At 38.9% G+C, this 20332-nt stretch overlaps 1 protein-coding gene across 4 annotated transcripts; it reads right to left on the reverse strand.

Annotated features, from left to right (window-relative positions):
- Positions 1 to 982: 982 nt before the first annotated feature.
- caap1 (caspase activity and apoptosis inhibitor 1) lies at positions 983 to 4582 on the reverse strand. 4 transcript variants are annotated; one of them, XM_078276409.1, is made up of 6 exons: positions 4511 to 4582; positions 2990 to 3181; positions 2132 to 2216; positions 1958 to 2015; positions 1771 to 1838; positions 983 to 1636 (listed from the first exon to the last, which is right to left on the reverse strand). In XM_078276409.1, exons 1-6 carry the CDS (start codon positions 4577 to 4579, stop codon positions 1143 to 1145), a joined length of 966 nt encoding a protein of 321 aa, XP_078132535.1. In that variant the 5' UTR covers positions 4580 to 4582; the 3' UTR covers positions 983 to 1142. The 4 variants fall into 4 exon arrangements, with proteins under 4 accessions (XP_078132535.1, XP_078132534.1, XP_078132532.1 ...); XM_078276408.1 differs by having other exon boundaries at positions 2990 to 3184; positions 4511 to 4571; XM_078276406.1 differs by having other exon boundaries at positions 2990 to 3184; positions 4343 to 4563.
- Positions 4583 to 20332: the final 15750 nt, after the last annotated feature.

The following is a 20332-nucleotide window of genomic DNA, read 5'->3' on the forward strand; positions in this document are numbered from 1 at the left end:
CAGCAATCATAGCCACTACAAGCACTTTAGAATCATTTTATCCCTTTTTACTAAAGTGGACCTTTTCCTCTTCACATTATCAAGGAGTACAAAGAAACTTGCACATACATGCATAATAGAAAGACGCATTTAACCCTCATTCCTCCCATGAAATAACACTTTCAAATGCAGATACCCAGGAGGCAACTGACTTTTTAATCATACATTTCATTGTCTCCTTTGGGGTAGAGAGCTGTTTTGCTCTGCATTTGCATGTGATTACACACATACATTGATACAGGAACAAAGCAGCCCCCAAATGAATTACAGCAAAAATGCTACTATATAAGGCGAGGAGACTGTATTAATAACAACCGCTACATAGACGTAAAGAAAGCAAATATTTTAAAGTTATTCTGGTGAATAAACCCGCGACCCGACCCCGGATAAGCGGATGAAGATGGATGGATGGTGAATAAAAGTGGCATGGTTCTCTGTATGTTGTCTCTTAATACCATGGGAACTATTTTTTGTTGTTTTTGCCAAACCTGTTAGAAACCAGCCTTAACATTTAGAAGATGAAACAAGAGGTGGAAAAGATGGCAGTGCATGGTATTACTATTCATACTTCCGCCTGACACGTCAAACAGGTGTTCAGTGAAGAAATACCGCAGGTGTGTCTACTGTAAATGACAGCACAACACTGCTGCAACCTACTTTGGCTGGCAAAGCTCAGGCCTACATACAAAATGATCTGATATTCTCACATCCTCTACTATTGTAAAATGTTTAGCCCAAGTGTATAACTGAATAAAATTACTGAGAAAACGTGCCTTGTCTTGACCATTTTGACTGTAATGTGAGCAGATATCTTGCTCTCCTCTGCACATATTAAGACGTTGCTATGAATGGACAGCGGCAGGATAACACTGCCATCTAGTGACGAGAGCGAAAAATACATTTGGAAATACCATTATGTTAATCATGAGACATTCATTCAGTGTAGGACAGGCCCAGATGCGTTTAATTTGTATTAAATAGTCTGTAATATCATTCCAATATGGAGTAATAGCAAAACATGGTTTGAATTGTACACTCAGAACAATAAATCAGGGGTTAAAAAGATGCCCTATGCTGTATCAACCAACAGCAAATAAAACACGCTACACATTTTTGGTTACAGACATTTTTTTCCCATCACTTGCTTTCATCAGGGCCTTGATGGCCCTCGCCCTCATTTCCAACTCCAGAAGCTCCAGTTGCTGAATTGACGGCTGACCTGCTGCTGGTGCACGACTTGAAACAGGTGCGCCTTGAGCAGGTAAACTAACATCTGTGGACTGCGGAGGAACACTCTGTTCTTTAGCTTCCTCTTTGCTTGAAGAGGATGAAAGTGCTAATATCTCACTGACACTTTTGTCGATGTCACTTTGGATGTCTTTCTTTGCTTTGGTTTGTTGAGGGCCTGTGGAAGGTTCAGGGTTTGCTGGGTCATGGTTTACAACTGGGTCAGCGCTCTCTCTGCTGCTCTCCACTACTTTCACTGCCCCGTCCACAGCTTTAACAGTCTGCTCCTCTTTGGGTCCCTCTATGTCACTATCGTAAGTGTCTGCGTTTATGCTTAGGACGTCACTCTCCTCACCTGAACCACCACCCTCTGTAAAAATAAATAAAAATAAAATTAAACCAAGATTTTAAAGGTAAAATGGTCCTGTTAATAGTTTTTTTCTGTCTTTAATTGAGTGCCTGGGAGATATTACATTACATTACAGCACATTACATATTACTTACCTTGCTTAGGGTCCTCAGTTTTTACAGTTTCTTTGAGGCAAGATGTAGAGTCCACATTATTGTCTTGCCTTGATGGGGAAGAAAAATGTAATACACACATGAAAGTATGAGAAAAGCATGAGAACACACTCTTTCATTCTGAATGAGTAAAATGTGCTCTGTACAAGTTATCAAACTGTTCCCTCACTGGCTTTCCAAGGTCTCTTCTGTGTTTTCATCACCATTTCCAGATGTCAGTTCCTCCCCTAGAAATAAACAGCTTTAAGTTGATGTTTGCAATACTAGACTGTTTCAAGATTGTTTTGTTCCAGAAAGGTTGTAGTTTGGTTGTAAAAATTGCCAAACTGGTCTTAAGTCTTACCTGCTAAGATCTGTAAGAGATTTTTCTCTGAGATTGACTCCAGTTGCTCCCAGCACATCTTTTTGATTTCCTCCAAACTACAGTCCTGCAAATGATAATGTGTTTAATGGTATCTTTGACAATGGGTTGCTTTAATAGCCTCCCAAGCAAACAGCAGAAGCCTATGGCATTACTTCTTCATCTGTATTAGATATGTTAGCAATTTTTAATTAAACATTTCATGCGCTTTCTAGAGTTGGCACAAACACAGCTATGTTTTTAACTTTACTTTTCTATTTTAGCTCCATAGCTAATTTGTAGCTATAGATATAAATCTTACCAGCAACTAAACACACAGTATGTAAAATAACTAAAAGCAGCAATTCTCTATCTAACTTAAAGTGATCTTTGAAGTGATTTGGAAAAATAAAAATGTGGATAAGGTGACTTTCCATTGGTTACAATGAAATGAAAAATAAATTATATGCAATATAATACAGTATACTGTATGCCTACAAAAAGATGGAACAAACCTTTTTTATGAAATGATCACTATTGCTCAAGGTGTTGTTGCTTTGTCAACCAAAGCTGGCTCTGTTGGAATGTAGCCAACAGTACAAAACGTGGCCATATATGTTGGAAGACAACACTTGCCAAAGCACAAAATGTGGTCCTTAAAATCACAAATTTCTCAGTAACAATACAGCGTTACAGCAAATCCACAAATGCCCCCTAATCAGTCGTCGTTACATAAGTTCTTATGTCTTGAAAAACATGGGTTTCAAACTTTCCAACACTGATATCATTTACATTCAGTCTGTCTTATTCCAGGCATACAAAGATCATGAGTTTACAATTATAAAACATAATCACACTCACCTTGAGTTCATCAGGCAGCATTTTCCGTAGCTTCTTCTCCCCCAGCACATGGAGACACTGCTCCAGCATCTCCCGCTTGTCAGTGACATAAGCAGTGATGGGTTGGAACGGCAGTGTGAGGTTTAGTCCGCCCTCCTCAATGTCACTGCCAATCCTGTCCAGTTCTGCATCAGCGAGTTCGTCCTTAGAGTCCTGCTATAGGAAACCAACATGTTACTGAGACACAGTGTCTGGAGGTCTTGAAAAAGTCTTAAAAAGTAACTAAAATGAAGGAATAAGAACAAGAAGTTTACATTCAGTATTGAAGGTTTTAAAGATTCTGATTCTTTTTGGTGCGTTACTTTTACATGAATGATACAAAAAAATCAAAACAGTATGACCATTTTTACTTCTTTGTGTTAGTTGTATTGCAAAAGAGGTTCCCAGAGTTATTCAAACGGGCTTTAAATATTAATTATTAATTGTCATCCAGTACACAGGTTTGTGTGTTCTCAACCACTTTAAAATTAAAACGTACATAACATAAAAAATTAAATATGCAGGTCATACAGCTGCACCCTACACTTAGTTGACTGTATTAGGTAAATCTAGTTAAAACTAATGCAGCAACACAACACCCTCCTGATAAATCCTAATCCTTTCATTGACATGTTTATTTTTTGTGAAAATAATTTTAGAAAGATGCTGTTACCACTTTATGGTTTGTGATGCTGTTGAATTGTATTGGATTCCACACTGTGGTGGTGTTTTTTTTAAATATTTTTCCACATCCCGATTTAACGGGGATAACTGTATCAAAGTCTCATTAATTTCTCTGCTCCATGTTTGGCATAGCCTATCCAAGATCTCTTTGACAACAGGTTGCCAAAGCCAAAAGTATAACGTGTATGTATTAATTTAATGTTTTCTGCACTGACAGTATCAGACCCAACTACACGGTGAGGAAAATCCATGTTAGCTTTGGGAATAAATTAGTCACAAAGCCAAACAAATAAAATCGCTATAACATAAAAATACGTTACAGTTTAAGCGTGTATAGTAGTACGTAAATGAATAGTAAATGAAGAAAACACAGCTAAAATGTTGACGCTTTCAATGACACTGTTGAAGCTAAAAACGTTACGTCATTTAGTCAAACATATGAACGACCACAGCTTGCCTAAAGTTAAGCATTTATACAAACATGACTGTTTTGGAAAACAACGTCGGGTAACGTTAAACGTATCCTATGGGTCTACGGACAAAGATAATAGAACAGCAGCGCAGACATAACGTTACTGTAACGTTTAATATCTAGCGTTAAACAAAACACGATAGTAGCATAACACTAGCTAGCTAGCTTGAATATCTTACCTCCAAGTTGGATTCCGCACTTCTGCGTTTATTGTTTTCGTGTCTTTCTTCAGACTGCGAGTGTTTTCGTTTCTTTTCAGTGCTACTTGATTTCTTTTTGAGCATTTTCAAGGTAAATACACGGTCCTTCTCCAGAAAGCTATTTATATTTACTCGTCGAGAGCTCACCTGCTTAAGTTGAATGTCGCGGGGAAAATATGTCATGAGCAAGCGACGACTTCTTCTTGCATTCGGCATTCCATTTGCTATGTGCATTTGTTGTTGTTGTTGTTGTTGGACTTCTTCTTTTAGTGTCGGTGAAGAAACAGCCATTTTCGTTGTTATCGCCACCTACTGGGCTGGGGCGTTGCTGGTTGTCTGTCATTACCAAAGAAAAAGGCTAAATCCTTACATATATTCCGCAACTTCGGCCTTGTTAACCCTTGTGTGTTGTGCGGGTCTGTGGGACCCGTTTTGCTAAAAGAAACGCTATTTATTATTTCTTCTAACTCAAACTCATTGGCCTTGGCTCATTTTCTGTGAAGAACATACAAAATTACTTATTTTCAATGATTGGACACGGTACACCCCCCCTACACATAACTATGAGGTGTTCGGGTCTACTGGACCCGAGTGTATTTAATTGTAGGTGCTATGAAACTATGTTGTCTTTCTGCACCTGCTATTCCCACACAAAGTTACAATAATGATCAAAAATCTTGTTTATATTTTTTTTTTTACCTTTTTTATAATTTAATTTCCTTGTTTGTCACAAAAAAACGAAAATGATGATATGATCATTAATGTGATCTCACAGGGGGTAAATGGCAAATACGAACCATAAATGATGTATATAGCATTGGTAATTGAGCTGAAGTAAACATCTGTTAAGTATTTTTACATAAATTGCTATGGCTGTATTGATTTAAAAGCCTAATAATGTGGTGGGTCCACCAGACCGGCGAACATTGGCTGTAACAAAAATATGAACATTGTTTACTAATGATCCCACAGGCTTAGCAGTGTTGTGGTATCCTATTTAGTTTCTACTATACACAAATCCAGAATTGTTTTAAAACGTGGTAAAGATTGCTTTTACAATTCACTGCATTTACTTCCAGACTTAATATTCCATATGCCTTTACTTTGTGACTGTAGCTTTAGCTAAGTCCCCACATTCTAACAAGTCATCTTCTGGCCACAACAACAAAGACTCTGCTATCACATTCTGTTAATCGTATAACTGCACAACCATCTGTATTTTCAATGAACCTTGATGTGTTGTGTCTGTGACATCTGAAGCTGTTGATGGAAGTGCAAATACATTCAAACTGTATCCCATCATCATTTTACACGTTGAAGCTTGCTCGGATTACTAGGGACAGTCAATCACAAGTGCTCTTCCTGTATTTCACACGGTCTTGCCATCTCCCAGTTTCCATCTGCCTTACGATTTCATCAAATACTGTGCATCGGATTTATTACTGCAAAAACCTCCAAACCTGCCAACCAGTGCTCATTTACATCGTACAGGTTTTCCCATTTAAATCAGACAGCACTATCCTCATTGGTTTGTTTCAAAGGAATTTGCAAAGGAATTTGGGGTTGCATAATAATGGCACATGTAACATGTAATAAATGTTTGCAGAACTTAGGCTACACTAATAAGTATGCAACACAAAGAGACTTTATGAAAATGTACTGCATTATGCATGGTCCATAGAAAATATGTGAAATAAAACAAACAGTGACATTATTATTTTACATAGGTAAAATGTGATGCAGAATGCAGATGTAGACATTGTTATCAGAAGATATGTTCACTTATATGTTCAAAATCACATTCTCTGACATGATCACAAAACACCGCATTCAATACTGAATTAGATCCTTATTTCTCAGACAGGTACATTTTTCAAATCATAAAATTATTTTCCTACAGTATAATCCATGGCTTTGTAGAGAGTAAAATAATACTTATATCCCCTAAGAAATCCATTAACTTTACTTAAAGGACAAGCAAAGAATTGAAAAGATAGCAGAATTACTTTACATTTACATTTTATTCCATTTCACTAATAAAAAAAGTATGTCCTCCTTATTACCACCCAGGTATCCATGCATTATCTTTAGCTGGACCGAGACACAGGTTTCAGGGTGGTGACGACACAAGCAAGCTGTAAATGACTCTAATTGGCTTGCCCGCCTCAGCCTAAAATAAGGCGGGAGCCAATGCAATGGCTTCCCTGGCGCCATGACGACAGCTGTCTCCTCATAATGCAGGTTGTTATCCTGTTGCCATCTACCAAATTATGCAGTGGATATGGTGGGAGGTGTGCATCGATACCAATCACGTCACAATGTGTTTTCTTTGCAACATCTGCTCCCATATGTCTGGATATCACCTTGTTAAAAGGGCAATGATGGAGCTGGCACTGTGGAAGGGGACATTGAATTTGAGAGCCATGAAAAGGATCAGAAAAACAACCACACTCGTGTGTGTGTGTGTGTGTGTGTGTGTGTGTGGGGAAGGGTGTGAACGCTCCTATGGGTTGTATTAGAGGATAGAAATAAACAACCTACATTGTTGTATGGTTTGCAGGACTTGTTGGAGACAATAGCACATTGTTGCAATCTTAAATTAGAGGCTGCTCATAGAAATGTTATTTTATGATTCTCACTTTGTCTTCAAACATATATGTTGAATGCACATCAAGGCTCTGTTGTCTAATGAGGAAATGTGGCTATTCAAGAGATGTACTTTACCGCAGTGAGTTCAATGTTTTTGCTGTTTTTCCTCATTTGATTTAGTTTAGCCAAATAATGCAAGTAAAATGATGAATCACAGAAATAAGCGACAATTTGAATTACTAAAAGGACGATTAAAAAGCTGGAGGAGCTCACGCCAAAGGAAAAAGAAAAAAACAAGAACGGAAGTGGATAAGAACCTAAATGAAAACAAACCCAACATAAAGGAAATGGTATAAAACACAATACAAAATAAATTCAGTTTTATCTGATGCAGGAAAAACAACGTTGACATTGAAAGTTACAGTACAGCAGTGGTGGGTATGTTTCTGTGTATGTAGTTTCATGGGAGAGTCTACATTTTTTCCAGGCCATGATACTTTTTTATGATTTTACAGCTTGAAAGGAGCAAGTACATCATTTTATTTGCCAACATTCTTTTGTTTGAAAATTGCACTTTATATCTATAGCATCATACAGATTGCTTAAAGAGTGAGACATTTTGTGTACTTATTTAAATCCACACCCATCACATTTACTCATTTCAGCACTTCTATGTAAGTTCTATGCGTGAACAGACAACTCTGTTAACAAATCAACAATTTGGCAGCCGGATTGTTTAGTGTAGAATAACAACTTCTCTGCCAACTGAGATAGTCAGAGCAGAGCTGTGCATTTTTACCCCGATTCACTACCTGAGACCATTAGCATCAGATTAAGCTGTGCTTTAAAGCTTTGTCTTTTTTGCCAATTATTCCACTTAAATACCAAAAACACTTTACCACTGTGAGGTCAGAACAATTTGTTAAGTAAGTACAGCTGAGTAGTTGAATTCAAGATTTGAAGATAGGACAAGTAGTAATACTACATTGTAATTAAAGATACTGCTTTGGATTGTGGTACTTTAAAACGTATCCCTCCAATGATGCAATCCAAACAGTTCTTTTGTAGGCATCCCACTTGATCCACTGTCACCCCTGGTTGCTGAGACAACATGCGATCGACTTATGTGGTCTGTTTCACGGTGTAGTTAAAAGCGAGCCACTTATAGTGATGCAGTAGTACAGCAGTACAACTGGAAGTCGATTGACCAACCTAACACACATCTCTACACTAAAAGTGGCAAAAAATCGAACCAAAGCCATGTCTAGACCGACTTACCAACATCTCATATATAGTCCTTTGAGATTGAGTCTCTCTAGAATATAGACATTGAGACACCTTAATATCATGGCACACCAAAGATGTAGCTACTGTATACAGATAATGGCCCATCACTGAAGGGTTTGGAGATGGGTCTTCCAGATATCTATTCCTATGACCAAAGAGTCACAACAGCTCCTCAGCAAAAGTGTACATTTTAATGGCCGTCTAGTGTCCCTAACTATGCTTTCAGTAAGTATCCTCAGCTGTCATCCCCGATAACAGTTTGTTTTATAAGGTTCAAAGGCGCTATATAAGTCCAAGTTATTATTATTATTATTATTATTCAATTATCCGTACACAGCTTTGTGCAGCAGGCTGACACTTGTTACCAATTAAATTGAACTTATGTATGAGTTAGTCAGTAGTTGTAAAATTAATAGTGAATAACATTTTGTCTTAATAACTACTCTTCTTCACATTTTAGAAGTGCTTTTTTGGGATAGGAAGCAATGTATCAACCATTACCTTACCTTGTTTAAACAACCTTGTTATAGTTGGAGGCTCCAACATTGTAACATTTGAGGCAGGTGAGGCAATAATGATTGGATCACACTTGACATTGCCAATACTTCATCAATTCAGAAATTAAATATTTATATTCACTTTATTACATTATTTTAACTATGTACCAACGACAATGAGGTAAATCATCTACACAAATGCTTTAACACCTGTGTTTGCTCACATTTACAGGGATGACGAAGGAGCCTGTGTTGCATTAATAAGATGAAATGGTTGGACATAACCGTGATATGTAATTATGAACACTTATAGAAAACCACAGCACATGTTGGACATATTGGTTAAATATTCACATTCAACAGTAAGTATTCTCCTTAAAAACAACACCACATAAAAACACTCAATAATGGCACTAAATACTGTAACTAATCACTCTCTTTCTGGCTCAGGTTCACAATACGACAGCTCTCCTGCTTCCCTCATTCAGCATGTTGTTAACTTAAATATCAATTGTTCCCGCTTAAGCAGCAGCTTTTCTCCACGGTGCTGCTAGGCAGCTTGTTAGAGGACTTAAAAAAAGGCAGTGTGTACACATTGTATTCCTATTAAAATCTACTAATTGTCACACACTGACTTCTAGGTGGGATTCAAAACAGAAAAATGAAACCCTTTTACACTGATACCTCTTGGCTTATATTAGTCAGTGTACACTATAGCAGAGGATTCTTTAAAATATTCATGAGCCCACTGAGGTTTGAATTAGACAAGTTGAAGTGTGCCAAGTGTACAGCCTTGTTGGAATAAGACAAATAAGTGGGAGCTTTGAGGGATCATCATGATTAAAATTTTGTTAGCCGTTACTGCCTAAAAAACATTTAGGAGAAGTTTCCTAGATATAGTTGCAATTAGAGTAAATGAAGAGTATATAACTAAAGTGGTTCAAGCCACTTCGACCTCACCTTTCTTTGATGAAGTACCCATCTGCAACAAATAAATGAATGAAGAAATGATGCTCTGGTGTCTTGACGAAAGTCTAAAATAATATTAAAAATAGTGCTGTCAGTTAAACGCGTTATTAACGGCGTTAACGCAAACCCATTTTAACGGCGTCAATTTTTTTGTCGCAAGATTAATGTTCTTCTTGGCCTAGCAAACTTTGTAGTTTTTTTCACATGCTGTTGTTGCAACAACTAGGAAGGTTAGAAAAACTACAACACCACACCGGATCTAGCTAGACCAGAAACAAAACAACAGGCACGCCGCACACACTTGTTTGGGCTTAAGAATATTAGCCTAAAGAATAGTAGGCTAATGTTACGTTTTGAGTGGATGCCGAGCGTGTGACGCCGAAATGGATGCCAATAAGATTCTGAATGGAAAGTTTACTTTAAAAAAATTGCCAAATGGTTCCATTGACAAGACCAAAGTGATCTGTGTGTTTTGTTGTCGTGAATTTGATGCAAATTTTCCACCCCCTCGTCAAAGCCAGGCAGATCCACTTTTCCATGTTGATAAGAGCATTAAAATGAGAAAAAATAATGGGACAAAAAGAAATCAAGGGACATTTAGAATAGATAAAAATGTGTGATTAATTGCGATTAATTGCGAGTTAACTATGACATCAATATTTTAATCGTTTGACAGCACTAATTATAAACTATGTTATTAATGTACAGTAAAAAAACATTGTTTTTAGTTATAGGTAAGGACTACTAGCTAGTCAGTTGCAGAGTATGAGGGCGTGCCACGCTAGCAGCTAGGTGAGCATAATAACTTGTGTTACAAAGTGACGCACGTTCGTCACAGAAGTAAAGGCTGGACTACAATAGAGCTGTTTGGAGCAGTTTGTGAACAGTGTTTTCTGTTGGAGATGGTAAGTGCCTTTGGGGTGGACTTTGGGCTTTTTCACTTTGTAAACCTATTACATGCACAAAAAAGATATATAACACAATAAAGGAAAAGAAAAAAGCCCAAAAGCATAATATGAGCACTTTAAGATTTTCATGATCTCAAACCCAGTTTTTGATACTGTTTATGGTCACCATTTTCTTAGCAATAGCCATCAAATGTATTCTCATTTTGTAATTACTTATTTTTATTTAAGTTTTTATTGTTTATGGCAGAGTCTGCCATTCCTGCACTTGATTGAAATTGTCTGCCAATGCACAACTCAACTTCGAAGTTCACACGGATGAGAGATGCTCAGGACCGTGGAAAGTTTCCACATCTAAATTTCAATGGCAACTGAGCAAACTTAATCTGCTGAGGAGGAATGTGTGGTATGTGTGACAACCTCTCCCACTCTGCCTGCCAGTCCTGTTCTGCTCCTTTGTACTGCAGGTTATAGATTGTGTTAATATGTTTAGTTAGTTTAAATAAATTTGCTTTTTGACTGATATATCTGTGTGTGACCTCCCTTTTGTTGCCGGCCTTGAGCCAGGCGGTAACTTATGGTTGAAAGCTCCAGAACGAGCAAGTTAACAATAACTGACAGCTAAGTAGGGTATAGCAGACTTTGCATGTACATGGCTTTCCATAATGTTATTGCTTTATTCTCTAAAAATGTGGTTTGCCAAACACCATAATGCATTACTTTAACTGAGACTGGCTTTTATTATTTCAGCTCTCATGAGAGTTAGAGCAAATTTACGCTTCATTCCTCCATCCCACGCAGAAATCATCTGGAGAGGATCCATCTTAAATCTACAGTGTACCCAAAGAAAATAAAAAAAACTGGCTTTTTTCACAGCCAGTGTGCATTTCACATAAACCAGTCATGTGATGTCAGTCATACTCATATTCCAGCTGTCACTGCAGTAGTTTTTCTACTGGGATAAGCCTCTCACTACTTATGCTCTAAGCCTTGAAATTGTTTACTAAATAATAAGATAAAAAAGTGCATTTCTTCATAGGACAGGCAGGGAGATAAGGTAGTGGAAGAGGGATGAAACAGCACTGACATGTCTCATCTGCACACATTCATGTGAGAGCAGCTCAGGAATGAGCAACATGTAAAAGAGTGTGTAGGGGAAAAAGGTAAGGAGATATCAGGAAGTCACCCCATCTGCACTCCTGCCGAGAAAGAGCAATGAACTTTGAAGCTTCTTTGGAGCACAACCAGCAGCTCACTTGCAAGGATCCCAGGAGCTCTGTTCTGTGTGCGTTCAAGTCAGAAAGAGTGAACAAAAAGGGAGAGATAGCCTGTCGGGTCTAGCAGGGTGAGATGAGGACCAGGCACATGATGACATTTGGTCTTCCTTTCGCCTTTGATTCAGTAATTGAGGGCTAAGATTGGGAGAGAAACGGACAGGCTTTTAGCCCCCAAGGGCTAACCCCTAGCCTTCCAGAATCCTCGGGCACTGGTTCATTCCCAGGACACTGTCTAGGTTGGGCCCATACAGTTCTCATTTAATAGAGAACAGAAACGGTGGGAGATGAGTTCATTGTTATCCGATTGTCTGAGGCTATACTTACCACCTGGCCGTCTTCTTCAGCCAAAATCAGAGCAACTTTCCCGGAACAAAAGTAAGGTGACCTAAAGTGAAGGACAAAACTGATTTGAGAGTAGAGACACCAGCAAATGAAAACCTTTACAAATCGCTGTTTCACCACTTTCAACACAAAATTTCAACATGAGGACATTTCTTTGTTATATTGGCATGTTAAACTTATATGTGGACAGTGCTCACCAATATAGCACGAATACACAGGCGAGTGCAACTGCAACAGAATTAGTCTACAGCCATAGCTGCATGCTTACACGCTCACAATGAGAATGCTAATAAACAGTACAGCATGCCGATGTTAATCAGCTAATGGGTACCATGTCCAACATCTCAGTTTAGCGGGTAAGCATGCTAACATTTAGTAATTAGCATTAAACACCAAGGACAGCTGAGGCTGATGGGAATGTCATTAGTTTTGCAGAGTTTAGTGAATGGCTGATAAAGACAACAATATTGCTAAGATATTCATCCTTCCACAGCAGAGCTATACTGTGATGTAGCCAGAAACTGCTTTCATTTCATTAAATATTCCATACAAGATGTATCAATAAACTGTAAAAAGTCATGGTCACGGTAATTTAAATTACATAGCAAGCAGACAAAATTATGTTTTTCTCTTATTATGTTCAAGAGTTAATCTCAGAGTCGAAATAATACAAATTAAAATGCTCTGTACATCCTTGCTGTGATTATTAAAATAGGCTATATCTGCTTAAAAATAACAACATGCAATCAAATCAAACTTTAGGATTCACCATAAAAAATATAATGTATACCCTACAAATTCAGTGGCAGGAATGCTGGCAAAAACATAGAAAAGTTTGATGCATTCCAAGGTAGCTTTGAAGGGACAGGTCTTAGCAGCAACCTTTAAGTATGATTGACAGCAGCCAAGCCTGACATATTAGTGCCAGATACAACAGTCAGATGGTTATTTACAGTCACATAAGCCCTGAGTTTATCCATGACTAATTTTTGGAGCAATTTCTCCTCTTACTTTATCTCTTAAAGACTTTCTAAGAGGAAATCTGAAACAGGTCAGATAAAAAAATATATGGAAGCTACCTTAAAGAGCATGATTTGTAAACGTGTAAACATATAGTATTTGCTGCACACTGAATTTCTATATAGGAGGAAACGTAATAAAGCTTAAGAGTACTGCAATAGGTTTGTCTGCATTAAATACAGGTCTTTCACTCAGTATTACCATAGATGGCACTGTTTCATCGCAGAAGAGAGGGCCTGGCTTTTGCTGCCCAGAAACAATGAAGCAGCGCCAGACTTTAGTTCAACGTGAGTATGATGTCATGCTGTGACAAGCATCGAACCAAAATTTCTGGTGGGCCATGATAGATGTTGTTTAAATGAATTTGGGGAAAATGGGGGGGGGGGGGGGGGTACATGTATATAAAAAGTATTGTAGTGCATAATTTAGCTTCCCCCTGTATATGATTCCTATTCAAGAATATTTACATGCCAGAAGTATATCGGTGGTGGAAAAGAATAATTACTTTTCTCCCATCAGGCTCTGTAGAGGGAAGAAGTGGGAGTGCCTACTCAGGAGTCTGGACAGTGTCTGGACAAAAATGTCTTTTGTTAGTCTCAAGTGTGTATTAAAGACCCTCTCTGCTGAATATTAACTTTAGCGTATCATTCACAATTTAATTTTGATTGCACAGAATGGTTGTAGAACAATTTGAATCATGGTGTAGCCTAATTAATTTACTTTATGTGTTGACTGTGGTGAGTACAAGTTGGTGTAAACTGTGCAGGACTGACTTATGACAAGACCATCTCTCTGGTGTCTGTAGTGGTAGTAGTAGTGGTCTTTTTTAAATATTAACATTAACATCTCAATTGGTAACACAAGTAATTATATTCAAATTCTACACAAAACACTACAAGCAGTAATTAAATTAGGCTTGTTTTGTTTGTTTCTTTTCTTCTTTAACAAAAAATATTTTATTCATTTTCATCTATATGTAGAGAAAAACACAACAGCCTCTCTAATTTGAAAGTGTACTATTGGTGCATGCATAGTTATGACAGGCAGTTGGCACAATCAGGGTAGCACCCAAAGACTGTAAATAATAATAGACAGAGCTACCACGCCTAAAAAGTGAAGCCAATGCATTATGTGCCTTAAACCTAAACCTGCATTCTAACTAATTTCCAGCACATGGCGACTCCACGAGTTGTAAAAAGAAGTGGCCTTGTATAGAAGTCAATGAGAAAACAACCCGACTTCTCATTTGATTTATTACCTCAGTAAACATTTTCCAAACAAGTTTATGGTCTCAATCGCTAGTTTCAAGACTTCTTCAATACATCATGATATTCATTTAGTAAATTATGGTCCCATTTATTTTAAAATAGACGATGAAGCAGGGGATGCTTTAGGCCATGCTGCACGCCGACCTGTCAATCAGGACAGAGGCTTATGCATGTTCATGGCACTGTGTACATTAAAATAGCTGTTAACTTGTTTTGGGGTGTAAACCTTGACCCTCTAGTGTTTTCATTTCATCAAAGTTGATTGTAAGATTTTGGTTACCTAAAAATGTCTTGTTCAGCGTTCGGTAGCACCTTACCAACCAGGTTAGTTAGCAAGCGCTAGCGTTAGCTGGTAACGGAAAGTTTGTCGATTTTCTGTGTACTGCCGTACATGCAGATGAAGGCCGCCAGTCCCCAACGTTCCGCGTTTACCTGCCACCAAAACTCCCAGATGTCGGTAGTCCACAAACCAATAGGTGACGTCACTGCTGCTACATCCATTATTTTTACATTATATGGTAGCACCTAAAATAATTAATTTCACTTATGGAGGTGATTCTGTCTCTCAAAAAGGAAACAACTATATAATGCTCAAATGCAACGGGAGTGGACAGGGGCCCAGAGTTGTTCCCACCCAACAGCATTGGCTGCTAAGGAGCCCTTTAGCAAGGCATCAGGGTCACCTGCTCTATAGGAGGCTCTTTTGGACCTAGGCAGCTTAAGTCTGGAAATGTGTGTGAAGGTAGAGCAGGGCATTAGTGCACTTGCATGCTTAGAAAAACTTAACAAACACACGCACACAAGCACACACACACACACACACACACACACACACACACACACACACACACACACACACACACAATAGGGCAATATCAAATAGGTGGGACCTGGGACTGTCATGCACTGTCAATCAGCTGCCCTTCAGCTCTTTGGTTGGAGGAACAAAAAGGCCTCCAGTGAGCAGGCTGATGACTGATTATGCCTGACTAACGTTTCAAAAGCATCACGCCTCCCAAATATGACAAGCGCTGGGTGTGGGCTGCTGCAATCCCCAAAATACTTTCAACTTCAACTGAGTGCTGCAAAACTACAAAATGCAATGCATCACTGATGCTTTAACTATTGATGTTGTCCTGTCACTGGTCCACTGTGTATCCTCATCATCCACCACAAGTTCCAACCTGTCTCTTCTTTTTCTCCTTACACCTGTACTTTTAACAAATAAGCTCCCAGGATGCAGCCTGTCTAATCCACCAATATCAGCCGTTACTATTCTTCACAGTGGAGCTGAAGTGTTAGCTCTCTACATCTGAGCCCAACAGTCAGATCGATAACTGGGGCGGATATGAATGCAGATCGTGATTTTGCTCCGCTGTGAAAAAGAAAGGCTTCACAAAGGAAGGCAAACAAAGAGCGTGTTGGCTCTAGCTGGACATGAAATAGTCCATCTTGATTTTTTTTCCAATCAGAATTACAGATTTGAAATTTGCACATTTATCTAAGATAAACACACACAAGAAATATGCATATTAACAGTTATATACATTTTACATATGAGCAGATAACAAGGGTTAAAGATAAGGTTATTAGGAATCTGATAATACATACAACCTCATGTGTTTCCACGCCTACATGGAGCCAATCAGAGTTTCAATCTGCTGTAGTGACCAATTTGGATGCCCATCTAAAGTGTAAAATGAAGATGTCTTAGGTGTGAAAATGTTTCCCTGCAGTGTTTCTGTGCACATTTTTCAGTTTTTCACATGCAGAAATGGTGCCAATTCCCAAAATCAAGTATACATCCAGATCAACTGAGGTTAAGTTCTGAGGTGTGTACTGGTGCTTCCATTTCTGAATGTTACTCTTCTTCTCTCAAATTCTAACATACACTATAGTGTTCTTCTTACTGTCCATTTAGGGATTGCATACTGTAAAGCTTTTCTCAAAGAAAACATGTATTGGCTGGGATTTTCCTGTTTAGGTTTCAGTGCTTTAGAGAATAGGTTGTGATTTGAAGTCCATGTTGATACAATACTCATAGGCTAAAATGTTTATTAAAGAGTTAAGTGTGATTTATGCTTCTGCGTTAAATCTACGCTGAGACTACTTAAGTAGGTACGTGGAGACACGGACCCTACGTCGGACCCTACGCCGTAGCCTGACATGCACCTCTCGAAAAATGTAACTACACGTCGTGGCGACGCACGTCGCTCGGCCGTGGCTTGGTAGCGTTGCATTTCCCCCCGACTCATTTCCTGGTTCTCCTTCTCCATAAACAACATGAAATCAAGGAGAGGTTAACTTTTCCTGCTACAGATTTCCCACCATGGTCAGAAAGCACAGGGGAGACACATATTTCTCTCATTATCACTCTAGAGTCTCTACTCTACGAAGAACAACTAAAAAATAAGATAAAAGGGAAAGGGAAAGAGAAAGAGGACGGGCGCAAACATCAATCAATTTCAGTCTAAGTTACCGTATGCAACACTTGAAATGCAACGATGCATCTGTAACTTATTCTTGTATTGTAAATGAATGATTTTCTGTCTGAGCAAAACAATAATCGCAACTATATGACCTCCCAGTAACGCTAACTCGGTAATCTACAGTGACCAATATAGCACGCCAAAGAAAAGACCTTTACGACAGCAGGTGTGGTAAAAACACTACCGCTTTTGTCCAAAGCAGCCGCTAGAATTAACACAAACTGAAAGTTACATATAGCCAGATAACAGATAGGGGACAAAATCCACATGCAAAACATTTATTATACATTTTGCTGAAATATGCAAATATTACAAATATGAGGCTTTAGCAGTTGAGTTAGACGAATCAAGTATGTATTTAACGAAACTGCTCAGTAAAACTATGTGAATAAAAATGATTGTGTATCCTTGGCAGTATTTCCTTGTGTGACGGTTCCTAGGCCTCAAGATCTATTTGAAGTCCCTTTGGTTGCTGGGATCTGATGATTGGCTAATAAGGACTGTGATAGACACCTGGATTAGCTGATTGCTCACATGTCCATAAATAGGAGTGCCTGGGCAGTCTCTCTCTCTCGCTCTCGCTCTCGGTTGCTTGGTTTGTTTGGACTTTGGTTGAGTTACTTTTGCTTTCTTACATCACTACACCTTCACACATCCATACACTACACAAATTTATGATAAACTGATAGCAGGTTTTACTTTGTTTATTTAATTAAGCAAACGTGTGTTCTTCACCTTTTTTCATACCTTTGAGCCAGGTCACGACACTTGCTAAGCAGTGGACGGGTGGTCATACAAAAATACCACTGACAGTGGTATGGCAGCATAAGTAAACAACCCCAAAACTAGGCAAGGCATGGACAAAAAACACAGAAATGCTGAAAGCAGCTAAGCAGCAATGCTGACCAATTTGCCGTTTTTTAAATTGAATGTACTGTATGTTATCATCAGATAAGAAGATGGGCGTGGAATCACCCTATTGACATGGCAGATCATGGCTTTGATGAAGCAACCTAAACTATGTCCCCGTGTCCTACACCGCTTGGCACGACCTGCTCATTAGCAAGTCCAAGGGGCCAAACCTGCCATCTGTCCCGAGGCTAAGGTTCAGAGGGGATCCCACTGCGCCCCATTGCACTCTTCCTGGCCCTCCAACTCGAGATGCCAAAGAGCAGAAAGTGACATTCCAACGTTCTATCTCTCACTCAACTCCAACTCCAGCCAACTCTGGTTAAGGTTTATTCTGAGAAAGCTTGGATCCAAGTGAGGCACTGCACTGCCAAAACTGACTATAAAAAGAGGTGGAGAGAGTTTGGTGTGTTTGTTGAAGAAGGAGCAGGGGAGAGTGCGTCTCCATGAGAGTCTCAAATCAGCAACATCTGGTTTTGAACGTCTCACTGTGTGTTTCTGTGAACATGCACTCCCCGTGTAAGCATTGGCAGTGTGTGCAGGGGGGAGATGAGGATGGGCAGAAAGATGTTCAAAACATCTCTCCTTTTCCCAAAACACTTTCCAGGGCATTGGTACTTGATAGAGATGTGCAAGTCTAGCTCGGCATAACAATGCTCACTCCACTCCTCTAAATGTCACACAGAAAGGCAGAGGGGAGGTATAAGAAGAGGAGGATTCAGAGTGGGGGGAGGCAAGAGTGAGAGATGGGAGACAGTGCTGCAACTCTCCTGTCAGAGCCTGAAGCCTGACTAACGCTGACGCTCATCTCATGTGTCACCCAGACTGAAATTAAGATGGGCTTTGACAGTCATAAATCAGGGGCAGAGCCTTCGCAACTGTTGCAACTATAAATGAATTTCCCCTTTTAATCACTTTTAATCTTCTTTCTCTACAGGTACATCTTCTCTCAACTGGTCTTAAACTGAAAATAGATTTTATAAAGAATGTCAGTAAAGTCCAATTTCTTTTCATCACTCCATTAGACGTGATTGTTATCCATTTGTTTTTAATCACAGTAATGAAAGCTTTGAATGCCCCTGTCTGTTAAAAAGAAGAAAAAAAGTAGGCAGAAGGACAATTTGTCCGTATAGAAAGTATTTTTCTTTCTTTGTCGGCATGTGCACTAAGTACATCACGTACTGCTAAATCATCAGCAATATAAACTACATTAAAGAGTTTCACATACAGCTTAATGTATTAGTTATATAGCAGAATTGCTGTGTAGATTTCCCAGCAGAATAAAAGTGTACATTCCCTTAGCTGGACAGGTAAAAGATAACTGCTACCACTTTCATAGTTTCACATAATCTTACCGTACGCACTATATATAGCCTACTGTCCAGTAGAAAGATATACGTACACTACATCCACACCTGATCTGAACGACAAGGGACCACTAACAGAACATATGAACAATATGTACACAACATTTCAAGAATACACTATGTACCTGTCACGGGTGGACAATTCACCAAAAACATGCTGTTTCCAAAATGATTATCTGAAATTTACAAAGGACAGTTCTGCTGATGGGTAAGACGTAAAATGCATTGTCCAATTCTGTTCATAAAGTCATAACAAAAAAATGACGGTGTCTACCTTGCTATTTATGACATGCTCTAGTGGAACGTAAAGGAAACCTTCCTCTCAGGTATCAGGCCTGCAGCAGGCTGTGAGGATTTGATGGGGACGCTGCAGCTCGGATGCAGTATAGAAGAGAAGAAATAAAACATGGCATTAATGTTGTGTTGCAAATGACTCCGCCTTTGATGCCTCGCCAGTGAGCATTCAACACACCTCTTTGTCTCTATATCTCTCTCTCCTGTTTTCTCTCTAGTGACAAACTCCAGCCTAAGTCTTATATGTGAAGTTTCTATAGCAACCCTGTTGCTAACATGGTCTCATCAGTTGATTTCCCTATAGGCCGTCTGATAAAAGGGAGAAAAACAAAAAAAGGCTTTGGGCATCAGGTTGAGTCTGCGGGGGCGAGATCTGCTTCTTGTTTCTGCACTTCTACTCAATGTTTAATCTGCTAAATGACTGTCACTGCTGAATTGTAACCAGTGGGAACAAATCAGAGTGTGAAATATTTTCAATCAATTACGAGCAAGACTTACTTGCTGTCATCAAGTGGCAAAATATATTTTTTTTAAAATATTTTTTACTTTTAAACATCACAGCAGAAAAGCAATGTCAGTGATCACTGCAAGATTGGTAAACGTGTGTTATTATTTGTTAATGTAGGCGCCTCAAGGCAACAATGCCATGTCCATCACCTCTTCTCAGGAAGTGCAAGGATAGGACGCAGCAAACAGTCAACAGGGAAAGAACAGGAGTTTGAGTGCAGAGGACAGGGCCCAACCTGCCTTGTTAAT

Source organism: Sander vitreus, chromosome 19 (genome assembly GCF_031162955.1).
Source record: "Sander vitreus isolate 19-12246 chromosome 19, sanVit1, whole genome shotgun sequence".
Classification (NCBI taxonomy): Eukaryota; Metazoa; Chordata; class Actinopteri; order Perciformes; family Percidae; genus Sander; species Sander vitreus.